Source organism: Polypterus senegalus, chromosome 11 (genome assembly GCF_016835505.1).
Source record: "Polypterus senegalus isolate Bchr_013 chromosome 11, ASM1683550v1, whole genome shotgun sequence".
In the NCBI taxonomy this organism is placed as follows: domain Eukaryota; kingdom Metazoa; phylum Chordata; class Cladistia; order Polypteriformes; family Polypteridae; genus Polypterus; species Polypterus senegalus.
In genome coordinates, this window is record NC_053164.1 from 19,582,484 (window position 1) to 19,605,725 (window position 23,242).

Consider the following 23,242-nt stretch of genomic DNA (forward strand, 5'->3'; position numbering starts at 1 on the left):
GGCTTAGAGCCGATCCCTGATGCAATCCCACCTACACGTTGAATGCATCCATCACTCCTACCGTAGACCTCACCACTGTCACACTTCCCTCGTACATATCCTGTACAACTCTTACATACTTCTCTGCCACTCCCGACTTCGTCATACAATACCACAGCTTCTCTCGAAGCACCCTGTCATATGTTTTCTCCAGGTCCACTAAGGACGCAATGCAACTCCTTCTGGCCTTTTCTAAACTTCTCCATCAACATCCTCAGAGCAAACATTGCATCTGTGGTGCTCTTTGTTGGCATGAAACCATACTGCTGCTCACTAATCATCACCTCACTTCTTAACCTACCTTCCACAACTCTTTCCCATAACTTCATGCTGTGGCTCATCAATATTATTCCCCTGTAGTTACTGCAGTCCTGCACATCCCCCCTTATTCTTAAATAATCGGCACCAGTACACTTCTTCTCCACTCCTCAGGCATCCTCTTACTTTAAGATTCTATTAAACAATCTGGTTAAAAACTCCACTGCCATTCCTCCTAAGCACCTCCATGCTTCCATAGGTATGTCATCTGGACCAACGGCCTTTCCATTTTTCATCCTCTTCATTGCTGTTCTTATATCCTCCTTGCTAATCATTTGTACTTCCTGATTTACTATCTCCACATTATCCAACTCTTCTCTCTCTCTTGTTCTCTTCAAAGTACTCTTTCCATCTGCTCAACACACTCTCCTCACTTGCGAGTACGTTTCTATCTTTACCCTTTATCACCCTAACCTGCTGCACATCTTCCCCAGCTCGGTCCCTCTGCCTAGCCAATCGGTACAGGTCCTTTTCTCCCTCCTTATTGTCCAACTCATCATACTCCTTTTCTTTAGCCTTTGCCACCTCTCTCTTCACCTTGCACGTTATCTCCTTGTACTCTTGTCTACTTTTTGCATCTCTCGGACTATCCTACTTTGCCATCTCTTCCTCTCTATACTCTCCTGTATTTCCTCATTCAACCAACAGGTTTCCTTTTCCTCCTTCCTCTTTCCAGATGTCACGCCAAGCACCGTTCTTGCTGTCACCCTTATTACATCTGCTGGTCTGCGGTCTGGTAATTCTTCACTGCCACCCAGTACCTGTCTCACCTTCTCCCTAAACTCAACCTTGCAGTCTTCCTTTTTCAACTTCTACCATTTGATCCTTGGCTCTGCCCTCACTCTCTTCCTCTTCTTGATCTCCAACGTCATCCTACAGACAACCATTCTATGCTGCCTAACTACAGTTTCCCCTGCCACCACTTTGCCGTCTTCAATCTCCTTCAGATCGGATGTAATCTACCTGTGTGCATCTTCCTCCACTCTTGTATGTCACCCTATGTTCCTCCCTCTTGTTAAAATACGTATTCACCACAGCCATGTCCATCCTTTTGGCAAAATCCACTATCCTCTGACCTTCTTCATTCCTCTCCTTAACACCATACCTACCCATCACCTCCTCGTCTCCACTGTTCTCTTCACCAACATGTCCATTGAAATCCACTCCAATCACCACTTTCTGTCCCTTGGGTACACTGTTCATCACTTCATCCAACTCACTCCAAAAATCTTCCTTTTCACCCATTGCACACCAAACTTGCGGTGCATATGCCCTAACAACATTCATCATCATACCTCCAATTTCCAGCTTCATAATCATTACTCTGCCTGACACTCTTCACCTCCAAAACACTCTGGACATGTTGTTCCTTCAGAATAATTCCTACCCCATTTCTCCTCCTATCCACACCATGATAGAACAATTTGAATCCACCTCCGATCCACCTGGCCTTACTCCCCTTCCATTTAGTGCTTGCAGGCTATCATCATAAATAATTTCTTCTTTTAATTAGATTACCGTTTTAATTAGGCAAGATGTTTGTTTTCTTGCCTCATGACAGGCTATGCTAAAATTTTGAAAAATGAAGTGCAAATTAATTTCTTATTTTTCATTTTAATATTGTTCATTTTAAGATAGCTCTTTATGAAATTATTCACCAATAAGCATACAAGTGAGTAACACTGAAATTGCTGATATCCTTTACCATTGTGCTTTTGGGCACTAGTGTCTGCTCTGATCAAATGTGAAACCAGTTGGGATGAAAACCCAATGCCACAGTGGGACCACAGGACTGAAACTGCAGGTCACTGGACTAAGCTATACAACATTAAAATAGGCCAACTTACAGCATACATGTCAAATTAAGTATTACACTATACGTCAGGTAAAATTTCCTCGTTTGGAATATGTACATACATCAAATAAAGCTATAGGAGGTTGTGAGGAACTCACACTCAGGTCTTTATTTGTCCCTTAAGAGAGGAGGGAGGAGAAGGACAAATGAGTTATACTCCTCCGTTCTTCCTTTAGGCTGTCCTCAAGATGGAGTATTCAGTTTTGAATTCAATTTATTTTTGTACAGAGCCCCTCACTGAAAGCAGGCACAAAACACTGTGAGAAGTTCTCATGTAAGATGCAAATATACATTTTACAAATTACTAATTATATAAGGAGTATGCATAGACAGATTTGATTAAACACACAAGGAAAAAAATGACAGACTGACATAAATAGAAATACCTGCCCATTAATTAATTAATGAAGTATAACCAGTTGACAATGGAGTAACCTCTTGGCAGGCAGTGGAACAGGCTGTGACAATGCTTTGTTGATGTCCTCCTCCTTACTCCAGGATGGACCCGGGCAAGCCAAAGAGCATCCTGAAAGCATCCTGAAATTGTCAATAAAAGTAACTAGGGGTACAAAAGGCTGCTCATCATCAGTTTCCAGATGAGGTCTCTTAAGCCATTTGGTAAACGTTAACTATGCGTGTGTGCATGTTGACAGATTATAACCATTTATGCTAAGCCATTCTACAAGCCACCATAAGTGGATTAACCCACCTCACAAAATGAGTCAGTTATAAGTCCAAGTTAACCTACTTCTAACCCAGAAGGGCAATTTCACATTATGTGGTTTTTCCTACAATTTCTATGAGGAAGCCACAAGCACTTGTGAAATCTGGAAGAAAAGGAAACAGTGTATTGACTCATTTCCAAATTCTAGTTTAATTTTTTTTTTTAATTCATTTAAACATATATACAGTTTCTCATAAAAACACAACCATTATACTGTACATTTATTCTCAAAACAAAGAACAATTTTCAATATAATGCCTGCAAAATGTGTTGATATTTCAAAAGGGAAACATCTTATTAAACAATTCAGAAAATTTAAAGGTCGAAATTCACAAAAAACAACAAATGGATTTCTTCATCTTCTTTCCTAAATGTGCCCTGAACTGAAAAATACTTGTCGCTAAAAATGGCAGCATTCCCAGAGAAAGCCCTCTTTCATCTTAAATAGTTTATTTAATGGAAACTCCAAGTTGAATGGCTTGTATCTCAGACAGTGACGTATGGTGGGACAGAATACTTCTAACAAAAGCACCCGGTCTTTACCTGGACTTACAGCCGTTACTAGTGGCTGAGCTGATGGTGGTGTGTAGTCCTCACTGTGTGACTACTCCATTGCTATAGTACTTCTCATAAGAAGCCTGAAACATCTCTTTGCAGGGAATGATTGCTTTAAGCTTGGAGCAAATGAGGAAGGACCCAGCCATTTTGCGATGAAGAGAGTATGTCTCCTCAGGGGGAGGGGTGAGCCTGTGTTTAAGCATGATAGGGATCAAATTATGAATGCGACGGGTTGTGTTCTGTGCACCAAAGTCGAAAGGGTTAAGGGAAGCAAAGGCTTCTCCTAAAATCATTACAGCATCAATATGGGCTTCTTCAAACACCTTTAGAGAGAGAGAGAGAGAGAAAAAGAAAAAAAACACAATAAAGCTAACAAAATGAGTAGGAAAGTACACAGGCTTGTTCAAATAACCTGAATTTTTGTTTGGCTAGGCCTTTACCCACCTTTGTCTCGTACCCAGTGAGAAACTTGAGGTCCTGAGATTTCTGTAAAACCTTCATCCTGTCTCCATTTGATGCAGCCTTAACGACCTGGAAACAACATAAAAGGATTTGGCAAAATATTCTGTAAAGCAAAAGTCAGCTTCTACTGCTAGTCTAAGGTTATATTATAGATGCTAACAGAGCTCTCTTATTTCAATTGTAAAGGAAAAAAGCAAAAAAGTGAATATGTAACAATCACGTAATGTGGGCCAGATCATGCCTGTGAAAGAAAATCACATTGTCAGTCATGCAAAAGTATCAGCTAATTATCAGAAATCCCCACCCCATGCATTAAGCAACGCAGGCCACTTGAGAGTATAAGGGGACCTCTCAGCACAAAGAAACTCTCAGTATTCCAAAGAAACACTTCTTTCTTAGTATTTGTCCTGTTTCACAGGGTCTGCTTTTCAACATGTTACTCTCCACTTACTCTGGTTGAGGGCATATTCAAGGGTGGTGTTCCCATATCTTTTTTTAGATGATAGACTTTGTTCTTTCATGTGATTATTTCCCTCTTGGTCTAAGGCAGAAGGCCATCTTTGCCACTGTTTGGTTGCTGCTGTGGAACATATTCCCATAGTATCAGAAGTGGCCTTCACACATTTTTCTCCATAATTGCTGCTACTCTCATGAACCCTCCATACTGACGAAAAGCCCAGTGGAGAACCTATATTTCTATAACATGGGACACTTATTTGTGTTGTACAGTCACTGGCTATCATACGGGGTGACTGGTTCATCGATTGTCTTGTAAATTTTCACCTTGAGGTATCTTGACATCTTGAAGTCACAGGGAACTCCAGTTACTTGGCATCATTTGAGCCATTCTGCACTAACTTGTGCTCAATCATCAGGAAAGGTGTCACTGTCGAATAGGAAGAGTGAGCCCAAGTATTTAAAATCATGGATTTTCTTGAGGTCTTCTGCATCAACTTGTATGGTGCCATTCGCTACACATTCTTGATGTTTAGCAAAAGTCCACTGTCATCCAACCACATCTTCTGTTGTTGTGGGTAGAATTTGAAGTCCTGGCAGGTTTCCTTGGCATGCAGAACATCATTAGCATAGAGTAGTGTCCAGGGAAGTGGCATTTAGAGGTCCACTGTGGCAATGTCCATGCAGAAGGTAAAGAATAAAGGGGAAAAGCTTATCCTCAATGTAACCCAACTTGGATATTGAACTCCGGCAAGACGCCAATGGGTCATTGTACAATGCATCTGGCATTGTCATAGACAACTTGGACCAGTGCATGTAAGGCTTGAAGAATGTCATGGGATTCATGGGCTTACCAAATATGTTGGTGGGGACACTGTCAAATGCAAAATGCTAATGCAAATAAATACTTAAGTCCATCAATTCCCTCCTACACCATTATTTAGAAACATGTAAAGAAACAATGAATTTCAAAGCAAAATGTTCATGCGGACACATACGTCTGTAATATCTGTCCATACTAAATGCATCCACACCCTAAAAAGGGTTTATTGTCTGAAGCAAACTTTTACCTCAATATAATCATCTGTAAAGTCTTTTCTGTACTCCCGACTTGCTCCAAAGTCCAGTAGAGCAACCTGCAAATGAAAAATTTAAAATATAAATTCATGAATTTTCATGTCCATGCTCAAGCTGAACTGAAACTCATCCACACAGCTGCAGGATATGGCAGAAAGCAGGTTGAATGGGATGCTAGCCAGCTTTAGAGATCACATACATATTCACCCAAGGGAAATTCAGAGTAACAACACATTTGGTAACAAGTTTGTGATCTTCGGGAGAAAACTGAAATTAGTCCAGACTAAAAATTAACCTGATGGCCAAGCCTTGTGACACAAACTCCAGTGCCACACATTTGATGGAATTCAAAGTTCCAAATGACAAAATGCTTTAACTGTCTAAGTTTTATCAGCTAACAAGAAAAAACACTTTTTTACAGTAAAGAGATTTTATGCGTGCAAATTTAACCTTTATATCATTCTTAAATGTAGAAATAAGGTGTATAAAATATTTTAAGTATACTATTTTGAAGAAGAAACAATGTTTTCAAATTTTGAATAAAGTACTTAAAGCAAACGAAAGAAAAAAAATTTTTAATATGGGTGAAGCGAGGGAATATTTAACAAAACTCCATTCATAGGGTGATTAACATACTGTATGGTGCTGCATTTTAAACCTGCAGTTAACCAATTCTGATTATCTGAAGAAAAATAATCCCCTATCGTACAGTCCCACGCCAAAGATAAATTCAGAGGTATCCTACAAAACTTTATTTGACAATGATTAAACAGTAGCAGACAAAGAGTACATATAAAAGATGAATTCTCCATGTGGTGTGATGTCATCAGTGGAGTCCCTTGGGGGTCTGTCCTTGGACTGTCACTTTTTGTAACTAACATTAATCACACAGATTTCAGTATACTTAGTAAACTTGTAGAATTCACAGATGATACTAAAATTGGAGAAATGGAAGACACCGAGGAGGTAGTATATGTAATTAAAAACTTCAGAACTGTGTGAACATTTGGAAAATGAAGTTTTTTACATTAAAGTATAAAGTGCTACACATTGGCAAAAGGAACATCAATTAAAAGATTTTGGGCTTTATGTTGACATATCTGGTAAACTGTCCTGGGACTGTTCATGCCTTGTGTCAGATCTAGGGTTCAGCTCCCCTGTAAACCTGCATAGAATAAAGCAGATGTGGAAGATGAATAGATGGTTGGATGGATGTTGACACATCATTTTCATAATATAAAGCAATGTGCAGAGGCTATTAAAAAGGGCAAATAAAATGTAAGACTGAATCTGGAGTACTGTGTGCAGATCTGGTCACCAAGCTATAAAACAGCCACGGCAGTACTTGAAGCTGTACAGAGGAGAGCAACAGAGTGCATCCCAGGCCTTAAGGACATGTGCTACTCTGACAGCCTCAGCGAAATAAACCTGTTTAGGCTCAAGCATAGAAGACCTCTTGGAAACCTAATCCAGGTCTTCAAAATACTTAAAAGGCATTTAGTAAACTAGAACCAGTACAGTGAACCCTCGTTTATCACGGTTAATCCGTTCCAGACTACCGTGATAAATGAATTTTCCCGAAGTAGGATTCTTTATTTATAAATCGAGTATTTTTGCAGTTAGAGTATAGAAAACCTGTTTACGACCTTCTAAATACGTTTTTTAACATTATTAGAGCCCTCTAGACATGAAATAACACACTTTAGTCACCATTACACTCATATTATCCAATACATTAGACAAAATAAGAGAAAATAAGACATATTAGACGTTACAAATATATTATTACTAGGCTCACCCGCCTTTTAAGGCGAACAACTTTTATCCTCAATTTGTGTGCGCTGCATGTGTACATCAGGCATGTAAGTGTAGGGAATGAGAACATCAAAGTGCCCATTCATAACATCTCCCGAAAACCTAAATTTTTTTTATCCCCTCGAGTGCCTGTCCACGTCGTACAATGTCAGCCCGAATCTGTACCGCTAAATACAGAGTTTCATGCACTAAATAAGCTATAGATGAGAATAAGCAAGCACCATCTCCCCTGATATTTACTACAGGTGAGGCATTTGTACTCCATCAACATTAATTATTTCCAGAGACATAATTTTGTCTATTTTTCCAGTGCATCGCGCAAAAAAGCAAGGGGATGATGGGAGCAGCAGAACTCTGACCACATTGCGTTGCTTCGTACCGCAAGTCGCAAGTAGTAAGTCTGTGATAAGCGGAACACCGCTACGCTTTGCACTCACGGGACGGAAGGACAATCCCGAGCGCTTTTATATAGTAGATTATTGTACTGTACATTTAATTACACACACAGACAGTTCTTACACACAACCACTAACCTATGAAGGCACAACCTCAGTAGGAGAGTCTTCAGGTGGTGCAGTATATTCAGCAGGTGTATCGTTGTCTTCTTCCGCTGAAGGAGTACTAAGAGAAGGCAGTGGGTATCTGGGTGTGCAGCTGAAGAACATCTTGATAGGCAGTTACTGGTGCGGTCTTTTCATATGCGTGAGGAGGCTTTTTTAGGGTATTGCCATCTTTGATCATATCCAAGAGTTTCACCTTCTCTTGGATAGCAAGCATCTTCCTCCGGCACTTAGTTTTATTGTCAGAAGGCTTAGAAAAAGCAGCACGTTTAGGAGCCATCGTGGGGCTTAGATAAAAGTTATCAGAAAGCGCATGCGTAGTGACGTAATCGTGTATGAGAAAAAAATCGCGATAGAAGTCGCGAAAGTCGAAGCGTGATATAGAGAGGGATCACTGTATATCATTTTAATGTAAGGTTAAACCACATGCTCAGACAACAGTGGAAATTAAGAGGGAAGCCAGGAAGCACTTCTTTACACAAGAGTTGTTAGAATCATGTAGGTTGACAGCCTTTAAGAAGGTGAGATATTGGAACAGCTTAGCTATCAGCTATGCAAACAAGCTTGATGGACTGAATGGTCTCCTTTCACTTGTCAATTTTTTCCCATTATCACAAAACCAGAGTGAGTAAGTACAAAAGAAAACTGATGCAGTACATTACAAATTACGATTAAGGTCAGAGAAAATTGTGAACAATTAAAGAATCACCAGGAACTAAAAACTCTTTCAATGGACAGGACAAAACAGTAGTTGTTTAAAAGGCAAGGGTCAACAACCAAAAAACACACAACAAAACAGATCACCATAACCACAGCACATTATCCTAAAATCATTTGTCCCAAAAAAAAAAAAAAAGTTCAGCCAGCAACTTTAATAACGTGACACGGACACAAGTCTTAAGAACAAACACTACAACACAGTAGCAACAGTGTATGGTAAGCATGAACAACATGGCCATAGCCATACCAAACACAAATCAGGAGTATGTGCAAAGAAAAAACTAGCAAGAAAAACAAACCTGTCATGTAATACTCTATACAGTGAATCCGGAAAGTATTCACAGTCAAAGGAATTGTCTGTAGACCTCCGAGACAGGATTGTCTCGAGGCACAAATCTGGGGAAGGTTAAAGAAAAATTTCTGCTGCTTTGAAGGTCCCAATGAGCACAGTGGTCTCCATCGTCCGTAAGTGGAAGAAGTTCAAAACCACCAGGACTCTTCCTAGAGCTGGCCGGCCATCTAAACTAAGCGATCGGGGGAGAAGGGCCTTAGTAAGGGAGGTGACCAAGAACCCGATGGTCACTCTGTCAGAGTTCCAAAGGTCCTCTGTGAAGAGAGGAGAACCTTCCAGAAGGACAACCACCTCTGCAGCAATCCACCAATCAGGCCTGTATGGTAGAGTGGCCTGACAGAAGCCACTCCTTAGTAAAAGGCACATGGCAGACCACCTGAAGTTTGCCAAAAGGCACCTGAAGGACTCTCAGAACATGAGAAACAAAATTCTCTGGTCTGATGAGACAAAAATTGAACTCTTTGGTGTGAATGCCAGGCGTCACATTTGGAGGAAACCAGGCACCGCTCATCACCAGGCCAATACCATCCCTACAGTGAAGCATGGTGGTGGCAGCATCATGCTGTGGGGATGTTTTTCAGCAGCAGGAACTGGGAGATTAGTCAGGATAAAATGAAAGATGCAATGTAGAGAGACATCCAGGATGAAAACCTGCTCCAGAGCGCACTTGACCTCAGACTGGGGCGACGGTTCATCGTTCAGCAGGACAACGACCCTAAGCACACAGCCAAGATATTAAAGGAGTGGCTTCAGGACAACTCAGTGAATGTCTGTGAATGTCCTTGAGTGGTCCAGCCAGAGCCCAGACTTGAATCCGATTGAACATCTCTGGAGAGATCTTAAAATGGCTGTGCACCGACGCTTCCCATCCAACCTGATGGAGCTTGACAGGTGCTGCAAAGAGGAATGGGCGAAACTGGCCAAGGACAGGTGTGCCAAGCTTGTGGCATCATATTCAAAAAGACTTGAGGCTTTAATTGTTGCCAAAGGTGCATCGACAAAGTACTGAGCAAAGGCTGTGAATACTTATGTACATGTGATTTCTCAGTTTTTAATAAATTTGCAAAAACCTCAAGTAAATTTTTTTCACATTGTCATTATGGGGTGTTGTGTGTAGAATTCTGAGGAAAAAAATGAATTTAATCCATGTTGGAATAAGGCTGTAACATAACAAAATGTGGAAAAAGTGATGTGCTGTCAATACTTTCTGGATGCACGGTATTTACAAGTATTTTATTTTTTGCTGTCAGTTTTAAATTATGATTTTTTTATACTTCTATGTTATTTCTGACAATTTTGTTTATGATTGGTTAATTGTGTTAGGTTTACCTCTCTTCCATGTTATTTGTGGATGGAGCCCTAGGAGGCGGGGCCACCCCAAAATCACCACTACCAGGTCTCCCTCTGGAAATTTATGCCAGAAGAGGAAAGGCTTAGGAGTAGAACATCATTTCGTTTGTATTGATTTTTTTTTTTGGCAGGGGGGCATGGGATTTCCTTAATCCAATCGAAATGTTGTGGAAGGACCTGAAGCGAGCAGTTAATGTGAGGAAACCCACCAACATCCCAGAGTTGAAGCTGTTCTGTACGGAGGAATGGGCTCAAATTCCTCCAAGCCGGTGTGCAGGAATGATCAAAAAAGTTACCGGAAACGTTTAGTTGCAGTTATTGCTGCAAAGGGGGGTCACACCAGATACTAAAAGAAAAGGTTCACATACTTTTGCCACTCACAAATATGTAATAGTCGATCATTTTCCTCAATAAATAAATAACCAAGTATAATATTTTTGTCTCATTTGTTTAACTGGTTTCTCTTTATCTACTTTCAGGACTTGAGTGAAAATCTGATGATGTTTTAAGTCATATTTATGCAGAAATATAGAAAATCCTAAAGGGTTCACAAACTTTCAAGCACAACTGTATTTTTAAATGTTTGTATGTGCAGTCTTTGAGAAATGCTTTAATATCAGCTTTTTTTTCTGGCAGAGAGACTAACAAGAGCACGGCTATAATTAACTTATTATTAGTCACTATCAATTTTTTTTAAACAGTATTTCCATGACAGCCTAATTTAGCAGAAATCCTGGACAGCATGTCATTAAATCATAAGGCATAGTCACATATGTATAAAATCAAAACAAAATAGGAGCAAATTCACTTTTCAGAAATACATGTTCACGTATGAGAACTCACAAGATCACAATTAACCAACCTCCGCTTCTTTTAAAAAATATACCTTACTTGACCACAAAAGTTTCCAACGTTTTTACTTGAGCAAAAGGGCTTCAACTAATAAACTTTTTAAAGAATAGGCAGATCAGGCAATTTTCCCTTAACTTCATAGTGTTAAATATCAAAAAATGTCCAAAATCAGTAAAGAAATAGTATCCACAATAAAAACTTCTACCCTTGAATATTCTCCCATTGTCCACTAAGGCGTTTCAGAACTACTGCCCTTTCATCAGGCCCAGACAACCTGAGATGGTTTGTGATTAACAATACTTGCACATACTGTACACCTATATATTTTTCTGCACAATGTCATACGGAGACTATGAATAATATATATGGTTTAGTATGGGAACTGGATCAAAGTACTTGGAGCTGTGAAGGAGCAGGACTAACCAGACTGATTTCTATTAGTCACCAAGTGAAGGCAAAGTGAAAACAAAGAACACAATGTTGTCTTTTGAAGGTAACTATGCCTTTTTTTTTTTAATAATATGCAATTTTCACAGGAAGATCACAGGAAATAATTTTACATAAATAGCATCACTGCAGAACTCACGCAGGACAAATGTTTATGAAATTTGTATTAACATTTGTAAGATACTTAAACTTACAATAAAGTCAACCAAAATATTGATAACATGGTGACAGAATTTTTTATACGTGTCCCAGCATTTGCAATAAAACTTTGTGGCAGGCTATGTGAAAGCTCCATATAGACCCTGACATGTAGGCAGCCAGAAGCAATCAATAGCAAAATCTTTGGCTAACCTCACACCCAGAAAGTCCCATACTTGTTAATGAATAAGCCAGGAGGACAAATTGCAGTGATCATCTGATTTTTTTTTTTTAAACTCCATTACTGTATTTGAATCCACTTTATTTAAAAACTAATTTAAAATTTAAACACCAATAATCATATTACACAATTTTGAGCACTCAGAAACTGGATATAATAAGTAATAAGAATCATCTTCAACTTAGCCATCAACAAAAAGTGTTTGAAATGATTTTACTGGTACGTGGTAAATTAGATTTGATATTCATTACACAAATTCCCTTAATTCCTCTGGATTAATCATTCTAGCTCAAATATTTAGTTCAAACAGCACCAATTCTTGCTCAGCTCCTGCTTTGCCATTACTATTTTTAATTGGCTTTAATTAGAAGCAGATTAACATTCCATATAATCAAGTCAAACTTAACAAGGCAAAATTCAACCCCCACCCAAGAGAAAGAGATGAGAGCCAACAACCAACACTAATCTTTAAACCAGCAAGAAAAGAAGAGCATTCTTTTCACTGAAATGGAAGCCTACTCTAAAATGTTATTGATTAGATCCTGTTATATTTTAAAAAAAGTTTTGCACAGATCCTCTTAATTAGAATTTGATCCCCCAATTCCAAATAATGCAGAACCTCAGTTACCCACTGACTTGAAAGTGGTGGGGTGGGATTCTTCTAGCTGAACAAGATAAGTCTGTGTGTTAGTAGTGAGGTAAAGGCAACTACAGTTTGTTTATCCTTCTCCACTTTAAACCCATCTGGGAGTCCACCAGACACAGCTGTTAATGGGTTCGGAGTGACTGTGAAACCCAGGCTGTCTGATAGGCATTCAAAGATTTTTGTCCAAAATATTATTAATTGGGTGCAGGCCCAGAAAATGTGGCCCAGTGAGGCTGGAGCTTGACTGCAACGTTCACATGCTGAATCTTTAAAATGAGATAAATGCACTCAATAAAAGGTTTTAAGTTGAAAGACTGAATGCTTTGCACAGGAGTCTAGAGTGTATTCTGTGCAAGGCTGCCTTCCACTCCTTTTCTGACATATTAGGTAGGGAAGCGACTGATTCTTTTCTAAATGTATCCTGGGATATTTGAAAGGAAGGGACTTTAAAATGTTTTTATAAATTGTAGATACGCTATCAGAGTCTTCAAGGCTGATCAATATTTTCCATTGCCATTAATACAGCATAGGGCCTAATTCTCAGCTTGCACCATTTACCTGTTGTTCAATATTATTATACATGTAATTTACCAGAAAGTGTTATGGTAATATATTAATGTGTGTGTTTTATTTTTATCTTTCACATTTTTATTGTTATTTTTGTCAATGTTATTTATTATTGGCTAATTGTGTACTGTCTGTAAGTTTAATTATGTACCTTGCTCTATAGTTGACCCAAGAGGTAAGGCCAGACATCATTCATTTGTTTGGAGTAATTTTAAGTATTTTTTTGTTTGGATTTTCCTTTTATTTTATTCTACTAACCAGGTCCCTGGATTATTCTTCTGGACTGTGAACTGGGACTTGTTTTATATGGGATTGTCTTTTAGACAGTTCCTTTTGTCCCTTTTCCCTGTTGCTCATTTTTCTGTATTTTTATAAAAAAAACAACTTTGTTTTATAAAAGACACTTTGTTGTCCTTTTATTCACAATTGGAAGTTGACAGCTATCCTCCTTCTTGTGAGGCTTTTGACAGACATATGGACATTGTGTTGTTTTGCCAGTTGATGCCAATGGGTAGTATTTGAGGTCTGGCTGAGTTTAGGCAAGCCAAGGCTGTGGCCTGCTTCTTGGCTTATTTTTGTAGGCCTCACAATCATTTTGTCTTTTTGAAAACTCCACTTCATGACAAATAATATGCATACACTATATGTGTCCCACGATTTCAAAATGTTAAGATTATCTATTTAAATAACATGTCAGTGGCCAAGAAAGACGTGTGCAAATCAGATATTACACAGTTCTAGTCACTTTGTCTTTAGACTATTTCTTTAATGCTTTGCAATTATATCTTTTAATATTTATAAAATCCTGTATCCTACGTGAAGAACAGAAAGGACCAAGCCCCTCATGGACCCCAAGATCATCAGAGGTGACTTTGTGCAGAGGGTGCAGACCTATAAATACCTGGGAGTGCAGCTGAATGATAAATTGGACTGGACTGCCAATACTGATGCTCTGTGCAAGAGAGGACAGAGCCAACTATACTTCCTTAGAAGTCTGGCGTCTTTCAACAACTGCAATAAGATGCTGCAGATGTTCTATCAGACGTTTGTGGCGAGCGCCCTGTTCTATGCAGTGGTGTGCTGGGGAGGCAGCATAAAGGAGGACACCTCACGCCTGGACAATCTGGTGAGGAAGGCAGGCTTTATTGTAGGCACGGAGCTGGACAGTTTGACATCTGTGGCAGAGCGACGGGCGCTGAGCAGGCTCCTGTCAATCATGGAGAATCCACTGTATGCACTAAACAGTATCATCTCCAGACAGAGGAGCAGCTTCAGCGACAGACTTCTGTCACCGCCCTGCTCCACTGACAGACTGACGAGATCGTTCCTCCTCCTCACTATGCGACTCCTAAATTCCACCCGGAGGTGGGTAAACATTAACATTATACAAAGTTATTGTCCATTATACATGCATTTTTATCACTCTTTAATTTAATATTGTTTTTTATCAGTATGCTACTGCTGGAGTATGTGAATTTCCCCTTGGGATTAATAGAATATCTATCTATCTGTCTGTCTATTTAGATATCTGATCTAATTTAAAATAAACCAAACATTTTAGAAAGAGTAAAATATCAGTTGTCTCTCTGCTAACCGCCAACATGAATTAAACTTGAACACATTTGTAAAATCTACGCAAAATCTCTCTTTTATTATACGTTTGTTTGCTTTTTACTACTTTGGTCACTAATCTTGTGACTTTATTTTTTTCTTTTAATACTCAAATCAACAATCACTCATGCTGTAAAAGAGGTTGCATAAAAGAAAAAGTGCTTTAACACAATTAAATCTATTAAAAACTCTTTCCTTTAAGTACGTAAGTCGTGACTTTTAGGTACCATATATATTTTCTTTTTTCCATCAATAAACGTTGATGTTCAGCTATACAACCAATCCCAAAACAGAAACATTTAAAGAAATAATTGTAATGCAGAAACTCTCACTGGTCTCAACATCCGGATTCCCTGGTGCACAAAAGCACATTCTTCTTCATGAACTATTCACTATTACCAACTTTCATTAGTGGCATTTTCAAAGTTACAAACATAAATTTGTGCAGATGATATGAATAACGTAGATCCTTCATCAGTGCATCAAAGAAATATTCACTGTGAAACACTGCATCGAGAGCTCATTTGATGTAGACGCTGAATCTATACAATAGTGCAATAGAACCTAGATAAACTAGTTAAACAGTATACACACTGAATATACTGCAAATATGTTCAATAAAATAAAGTTCAGGAATTGTTTTGAAGAAAACATTCCACACAGTTATTGTGCACAGATATTTTGGTAAATCTTTGCAGTACATCTGATGCTGCTACATTAATGGTAGAAATGCCCAGAAGGGAACTTGCTGCATTTTGCTTCATATTAAATGAGTCAAAAACTAAACCCCTTATGAAGTCCTTTAAATAAACTAGATTTGCATTTGAAAATAAAATCTAAAACAAAAATCAGTTCTCTGTCTGGCCTGTGGAGTTCAATTTTTATTCTAGTCTTCCTAAGTAGGCACATGGCATGTGCAGGAAACATCACTTGCAATATTTATAGTCACCACCTTTTTTTTTTTTTTTTAAAAATATTTCCTAAAACTTCCATTTTCAGTTATGAAATTGTACCCTATATTAAAATAGGTCTGGGAAAGTTGCTTACATTTCAAGACTGACTGGTAAAACTTTCCAGTCAATTTAGCCATCTACATATTACCGCCTCCTCTTTCTTTTCCTTGGCTTGGTAATTACTAGTTTCCTCAATGGTATTTGCTGCTCTGCAATAAGAAACTGATTCATTTCATGGAAGCTATTTCCTTCAACAAAACTCAATGGGAGCGTTTCTTTGCAAAAGTAACATTAGCTAAGTTCTTTTTTCCTCTTTTGGAATTTATGGAGTTCAACAAATAACAGTAGGCTCCACAGGCTTCAGTCAGTGTGAAAAAAAGAAGAAATCCCACTGTAAATTAGGTTTGTGTGCAAATGGGTAGCTTTAAAATATCTTGTGAGGAGTGAACAGAGCATTGATTATATAGTGGATTTAGAATGTATTGAGACTCCTTACATTTCTGCATACTATTGCTTTTGAAATTTAACTTTAAATGGATAAATGTGTCAATTTTTCCACTCAACAACCCATAATGACGAAGTAAATACATATTTTAGAAAATGTTTTCTAATTTATTAAAATCAAAAATGGAAAGCTCTCCTTCATATAAATATTCAGATTCTTAATTCATTACTTTGTAGAAGCCCCAAGTCTTCTTTTTTAAGTCATTAGAAGTTCTGCACACCTGAATTATATTTCATTCTTCCTAGCAGATCCTCTGAAGCTCCATGAAATTGGATAGGAAGTGTCTGTAATCTGCCATCTTTAGGTCTCTCCTCAAATGTTCTATTAGGTTTAGGTCTGTGATTTAGAGGGGCCACTCAAAGGACATTCAGAGACTTTCCACGAAGCCACTCCAGTATTGCCTTGGCTGTATATTTCAGGTCATAGTTATACTGAATGGTGAAGCGGTCACCCTAATCTGAAGTCATATGCATTCTGGGGGTTTACTTTAATGAACTCTCTGTATTTGGCTGCACTCATCCTTCCCTCAATTCTGACCAGAAACAATCCATAGCATGATGCTGCTGCAACCAACATTTTTCACCATAAAGATATTAGGCAGGTGATGAATATTGCCTGCTCTTCCCCAAACATGGTGCTCAAAGATTCAGTTTTTGTCTCTCCAACCATAACATTTTTTCTCATGCCCTCACAATCTCTTAAATGCCATTTGGTAAATTTTAAGTAGGAACCATTTTACCATTACCGCCTGACTGATGGGAGCCCTGCTGAGTTCCAGCAGGTTTCCATCTCAGTAGAGAACTTCTGAAGCTCTGTTAGAGTGACCACTGCATTCTTCATCACATCTAGCCCCCGCATATTTGAGTGTCTTGCTCCATCCTCACAATCCTCTTCGTGTTCTTAGATCCGCAGATCAGTTGCTCTTAACTGTTCCCAAGGCACGTTTTAAAGCTCGTGGTGAAAGGGCTTTTTCCGTCTGTGCACCCAGGCTCTGGAACTCCCTACCTTTAGTGGTTAGAAAAGCCACCTCAGTCGCCTCATTTAAATCACGCCTAAAAACACACTTCTTCACATTGGCTTTTACTTCTTAACCTGTCTCATTTCCACTTGTTTCTTCCTATTTCCCTATTTTATTGGGTCCTCTGGCCTGTTTTTAGTCTTGCTTCTTTTTAACTGTACAGCGCTTCGGTCAGTTGTAATGCTGTGTTTTTAAGCACTCAACAAATAAAAATGGTATGGTATGGTACATCTCTGATAAATGCCCCTTTTATCCAGTTACTCAGTTAGGCCAGATGACCAACTTTAAGACTTCCGGTTTCATTTCACTATTGCTGAGGACAATGTGCTCCTGAAAACACTCAAAGCTTTAGAAGTGAACTTTTACCTTTGTCTGGATCTATGTCTAACCACACCATTATCACAGATGTCTACACAGATTTCCTTCACTGCCTGGTTTTTGTCCTGACATGTAGTGTGAATTGTGAAGCCTTATATATACAGGTGCATGTGTACCTATAGAAATTATATCTAATCAATCCAGTTTGCCACAGGTGGACTCCAGTTACTGTAAGTTCTAGACACATCAAGAATGATTAAAGCAAACAGCAAGATGAACCTGACAACAACTTGGAGTTTGAGAAATTGTTTAAATGTATTCTATTAAAGTTTCCAATATTAAAAGATTTTAAACATAAATTCCAGTTATTGATCTCCTAATACTTTAATTCCGCAACATTTGCATTTTCATGTGGTCCATAAACCAACCTTATGATGCTCCGAGTCATAAAAGAAGTTGGACCAATTAGGGTCAGTCTGCATGAAGCGAAATTCAAACAATTCCCGAAGGCACAGCTGAAGAATATTGAAGCATATCTAAAAATAAAAATCAAAACAAATTATTGTTGTTGACAGGGCAACATTATGACATCTTGCAATAAAGAAAATATATACAAAAAATGAACTAGATTAAGTGGGCTTGAGCATTTTATGTTATAAATCATGATTCAGTATGCAACCTGTTCAGCTTAGTCATACATCAGTCTGTTCTTCATTTTACACACTGTTCCAAAGAACACAGAGTGTAATAATAAAAAGCATGATTGTGCTTCACTTATTATGCAACTGTTTCCCTTCAAGTAGAAATAAGTCTGACAATAAAATGATAGAAACACAACAAATTCCATACTAGTAGAACCACAAATAAAGAATGCTGGCTTCAATATTAAACAAGAAAAGTAAATATGACAGCTGCTGCTTCATGGTGCTAGAAAATTGACAATGTGTTGCATGTTGATCAAACTTGCAAGTAAGAATTATACTGTTCTCTGTAAATATGTCAAAAAGTAAACATCAACTTGAATGAAAGAAAATAATCACTTTACAAATCTTGATATTAAGAAAAATAGTGTTTCTATGCCAAATATCCTAAGCCGGTCACATCCGCCGAGTATTAGAAATTTAACTTACCTAGTTTTATCTCAATGTCTCTAACTAATGGTAAATATAGGCCTTAATAGCCATAACACTATGCAGCACACATTACTACTATGCCGAGTGAAGGAAAAGCTAAAATAGAAAATACACTCACTCAAGAGTAACATGATACTGTAGATGTCTGGAATGGACTAGGCATAATTACTGGACTCAACTAATCCAGAACTAAAACAAAACCGAGTGCCTTTAGGAACAATGCTGTACATCCTCTCTCTAAAACTGAGGACTTTCAGCCAACAAATTATTCAGAAGTGTGTCAAGAAATACAACTAGGGCTCCTTTAAACCAACAGCAATACGCCTGCATGATGCTTCACTGTGATTTACACTAACAAATCAGAAGTTTTTTCTTTTTAAGTAGTTTTTTTTCTTTTCAATCTCTCTGGTGTGTGTTGAGATAGATATATACAGTACATACACACATGCACAGGCTCAGAATCGATTGCGGGGTGTGTGAGTGAGTTTCACTCACTGGGCATATCAATTGTGGCAGGGGTGGAGCAATGTGTTGCACCTGCACCCAATTGAACAGGCAGAATTAAGGAGCTTGTACAGGACAGAGAATGAGAGAGGGGGGAAAAAAAAGAACAAACAGTTCTTTCCTTTAACCATTACTCTTTTCTCAGACAGAAGGACAGGAGCGAACAAGAGCCGGTATGACAGGAGAGAGCAGACAGATGGGAATGGAGTGTGTAGCTGACGCTGAAGAGGAGGCTGAAGTTTGTTCCTGCTGAGCAGCCTGGGAACAGAAACAACCTACATACTCTGGAGGAACTCACCCACAAGGCTGGGGAATGACAGTGGGAATTGAACGGAGTAAGGCTTGGAGACACCACATGGAGCTCCATGGGATGGGCAGCAGGGGACACAAGTGGATCAGAAGGTTGTTGCCGCCTGTTGTTTGAAATCTCTCCGTGCTGTGAGACCCAAATAGAGTAAGCCGGAGAGATGTCCGTTTTAAAGAAATGCACTAGTGCCTGGAAATTATAACGGACAGCTTCCTGACTGGGTTTTATCCTCGTTTTAAAGGAATATTTATTTATAGACTCTTAATTTCCACTTTTTTTTATGGATTATTTATTTATTGGATTTATCATTTGATGCGCAGCGTTGTTTTAATTGTTTTAACTTAAAGCACAGCCACTTTGCCTCACTACCTTGGCTGAATGTGTTCTCATTTGCCCGGCTCATCTCGGCCAATGATCCAGGATCAAGATGCTGCCGGGAGGAACAGGCAGCTTGGAGCAACGTGGACGGTCACAAGAACAAATAAATTTCCATCCATCTAGAAATTACCAGTTCTCTTACTGAATTTCGCCATAAAGAAACTTGCCCTCAAAGTGGTCATTGTCTCTGCTACACAGCCAGTCTCACCCTCCAGTGACTAACTTCTTTACCAGAGTCAAATAATGTACAACCCTGCAAGGATAAAGTAATAAAAAGAAGTAACTTTTTTTACTGTATTCCCCATTTCTGAAACGGTAGAATATGCAATCAATTTGGAGAATATAGCCAGGTGCTCTGGTGTCATTTTTCATAAAGGAAGTCTGTAAGAACCTTCACAAAAGAAAGGAAGTTGGCATGATTTTTTTTATTAAAGTTGAGCATGTCTCATAGAGCTCAGTCCTGGCATTCCTACAAATCTTTCTGTAATGAGCCAACAGAAATTCATTAAATCTAGCAAATGGCAAAATCGAGTCATCCAGCTGGATTTAATATCTACTTTATTCATGGATGAAGTCTCCACGATCCAATACAGAGTGACAATACGACACCCGGGGAACACTACGCTTTAAGCAAAGGAGTCAATAAATAGAAGATCAGATGTAGTCAAGATTATGGTGCATCAAGTGAAGGATACAGCACCTTCACTTGATATAAACAGAACGGAGCCTAGTGACCACTGGGATTGAGCTATTGGTCCACCCAGAGCTTTCTGTAATGCTTTTATGTCAAAAGCATTACTTCAGCTGTATGCATTTATTGTTTGCTTCTCTCCTTCTTCCTACAAAATAACAACCGATTTGTGTCTATCCTTTACAGTAAACCTGTCGAAGCAAACACCACCAGTGATTTAACTGCCACCACCCCATTCTGGGCCCAAGATGTTCTTTCAACTTGGTTCAATGCAAGTTAAGATGAAATTAGAGGCAGACTATTCTATTACCCTGGCTACGCTGTTGTACTCTAGCAAATCTGCCTTCATCAATAGTGCCTGATGACCCTGACTCTCTTGATTCACTGACACAATGAGTAGTAATTTTCTCAAACTAAATAAGGAGAAAACTAAAATTTTAGTGATTGGCAAAAATGGATATAAGGAGGTTATTAGAAATAAACTTGATGCATTAGGATTAAAAGTCAAGACAGAGGTAAAGAATTTAGGGGTAATCATTGACCCTGAACTGAATTTTAAATCGCATATTAATCAGATTACCAAGACAAGATGCTGAGAAGTTAGTTCACACTTTTGTTTTCAGTCAGCTAGATTACTGTAATGCACTCTTCTCAGGACCACCCAAAAAAGACATCAATCAATTGCAATGAGTGCAGAATGCAGCTGCTGGAATCTTAACTAGGAAAGGAAAACCAGAGCACATCTCTCCAGTTCTAATGTCACTACATTGGTTACCTGTGTCATTCAGAATTGACTTTAAAATTCTGCTTATGGTTTACAAAGCCTTAAATAATCTCGCTCCATCCTATATCTCAGAATGTCTAACACCAAACACTTCAAATCGTAGTTTTAGGTCTTCAAATGGGTGTCTGCTTATAATTCCAAGAGCTAAACTTAAAAGAAGTAATGAGGCAGCCTTCTGCTGTTATGCACCTAAAATCTGGAATAGCCTGCCAATAGAAATTCACCAGGCTAATGCAGTGGAGCACTTTATAAAACTGCTAAAAACATATTACTTTAACATGGCTTTCTCATAGCTTCATTTTAGTTTAATCCTGATGCTCTGTATATTCAATTATCATTATCATTCATGGTGGCTCTGAAATCCGTACTAACCCCTACTTTCTTTTCTATTCTTTTTCCGGTTTTCTGAGGTGGTGATCTGCGCCGCCACCACCACCTGATCAAAGTACCGTGATGTCCCGAAATTGTTGGATTAAAGGCCATTAAGGTCCACATTACTGTCATCATCAAGTTCTTCCACGCGAACCCTGAATACCATAAGGACTGACTGAGGTCATTTATGTTAGGTAGAATGCGTAGAGTGGGCTGGGTGGTCTCGTTGCCTCGGAACCCCTGCAGATGTTTTTTTTCTCCAGCCATCTGGAAGTTTTTTTTTGTTTGTTTTTTTTCTGTCCTCCCTGGCCATCGGATCTTACTTTTATTCTCTGTTAGTGTTCCCCAATTTTCTTTTCTTATTTAGTTTGTCTTTTTTCTCTTTCTTCATCATGTAAAGCACTTTGTTCTACATCATTTATATGAAAATGTGCTATAGAAAGAAATGTTGTTGCCTTTGTCAAAACATTTTGAAATGTTTCTAAAACACTAATCAAATCATCTCGGCTATCTGAGATATCTATGGAAAGTCACAACATCTCAGTTTATGTTTATCTACTTTTACTGGTCCATGGTGAACTCCATCTTTACTGCGTTCATAAAATACTGGTTCAGCATATGTTCATCTCATAACCACAAAACTCTACAAAGGGTGACATCAGCCCAGAATATGACTGGCAGAGGGATAAAATTTCTGGAGTATGTTGCTAGGCCTCACATACCTATAGTCTGGTCAATCATTTTGCCAAGTGGCATAAAGCTAGGCTGATCAAGTGCGTATTTCTGCCATTATTCTATAATCATGCATGTGACTTAGGTAATTGCTTTTCTCCCAGACACCATGGCAGATTTTCAACAAACAATGAAGAATGCATTTTTTGAAATTCATGAGCTTGTTCATAAAAAGTCTGTTCACTGTGGACAGATTTAAACAGTGACTTTGCATTTAACTGCTGAGGCATCTACATGAAAACCCGAAAAAAAAAAAAAAGCCAATAGAAAGTGGGTGCAGAATACACCACATTATCATTTAAAGTGTTTTTGAACAAAAACAATGTGGTTGTTGCTTCACACCACTTAGCCATATTTGCCAGATCCAACTCCCTTTTACTACTACTTCTTTGTGAAATTAAAATGGAGACTGAAGGGAAGAAGATTTGTTACAGTTGAAGAAATACAGGGGGGAAAAAAAAAAAAAAAAAAAGGATCTAGACATGGTAGCAAAAGATGAGTGCAGGAAATGTTTCCAGGATCCAGGAATATAAAAAGCACTGGGACAAATGTATTGCATTTCAAGGAAAATATTTTGAAGGTGGCTTTAAAGCAACTGCTGTAAGTTTTATAATAAAGTTTCTTTTTTTTTTTTTTTTTTAAATAATTCTGAGAGTTTCCCTCCCGGTTCATACGCGCCGATTAATTCTGAACGTGTTCACTCTCTCCCTGTGCAGAGCGAGAGAGAGCGAGAGAAGTTAAAGAATGCACCTGCCTTGT

At 38.6% G+C, this 23,242-nt stretch overlaps 1 protein-coding gene across 1 annotated transcript in view; it reads right to left on the reverse strand.

Moving 5' to 3' along the window:
• Positions 1 to 3,137: 3,137 nt before the first annotated feature.
• coq8b (coenzyme Q8B) overlaps positions 3,138 to 23,242 on the reverse strand; it is a 68,473-nt gene continuing 48,368 nt past the window's right edge. The window contains exons 12-15 of the mRNA XM_039768124.1: positions 18,011 to 18,118; positions 5,483 to 5,548; positions 3,939 to 4,025; positions 3,138 to 3,817 (exon numbers count right to left, since the gene is read on the reverse strand). Of these exons, the coding sequence (XP_039624058.1) occupies positions 3,530 to 3,817; positions 3,939 to 4,025; positions 5,483 to 5,548; positions 18,011 to 18,118 (549 nt within the window). The 3' untranslated portion in view covers positions 3,138 to 3,529. The remainder of the gene's footprint in view (positions 3,818 to 3,938; positions 4,026 to 5,482; positions 5,549 to 18,010; positions 18,119 to 23,242) is intronic.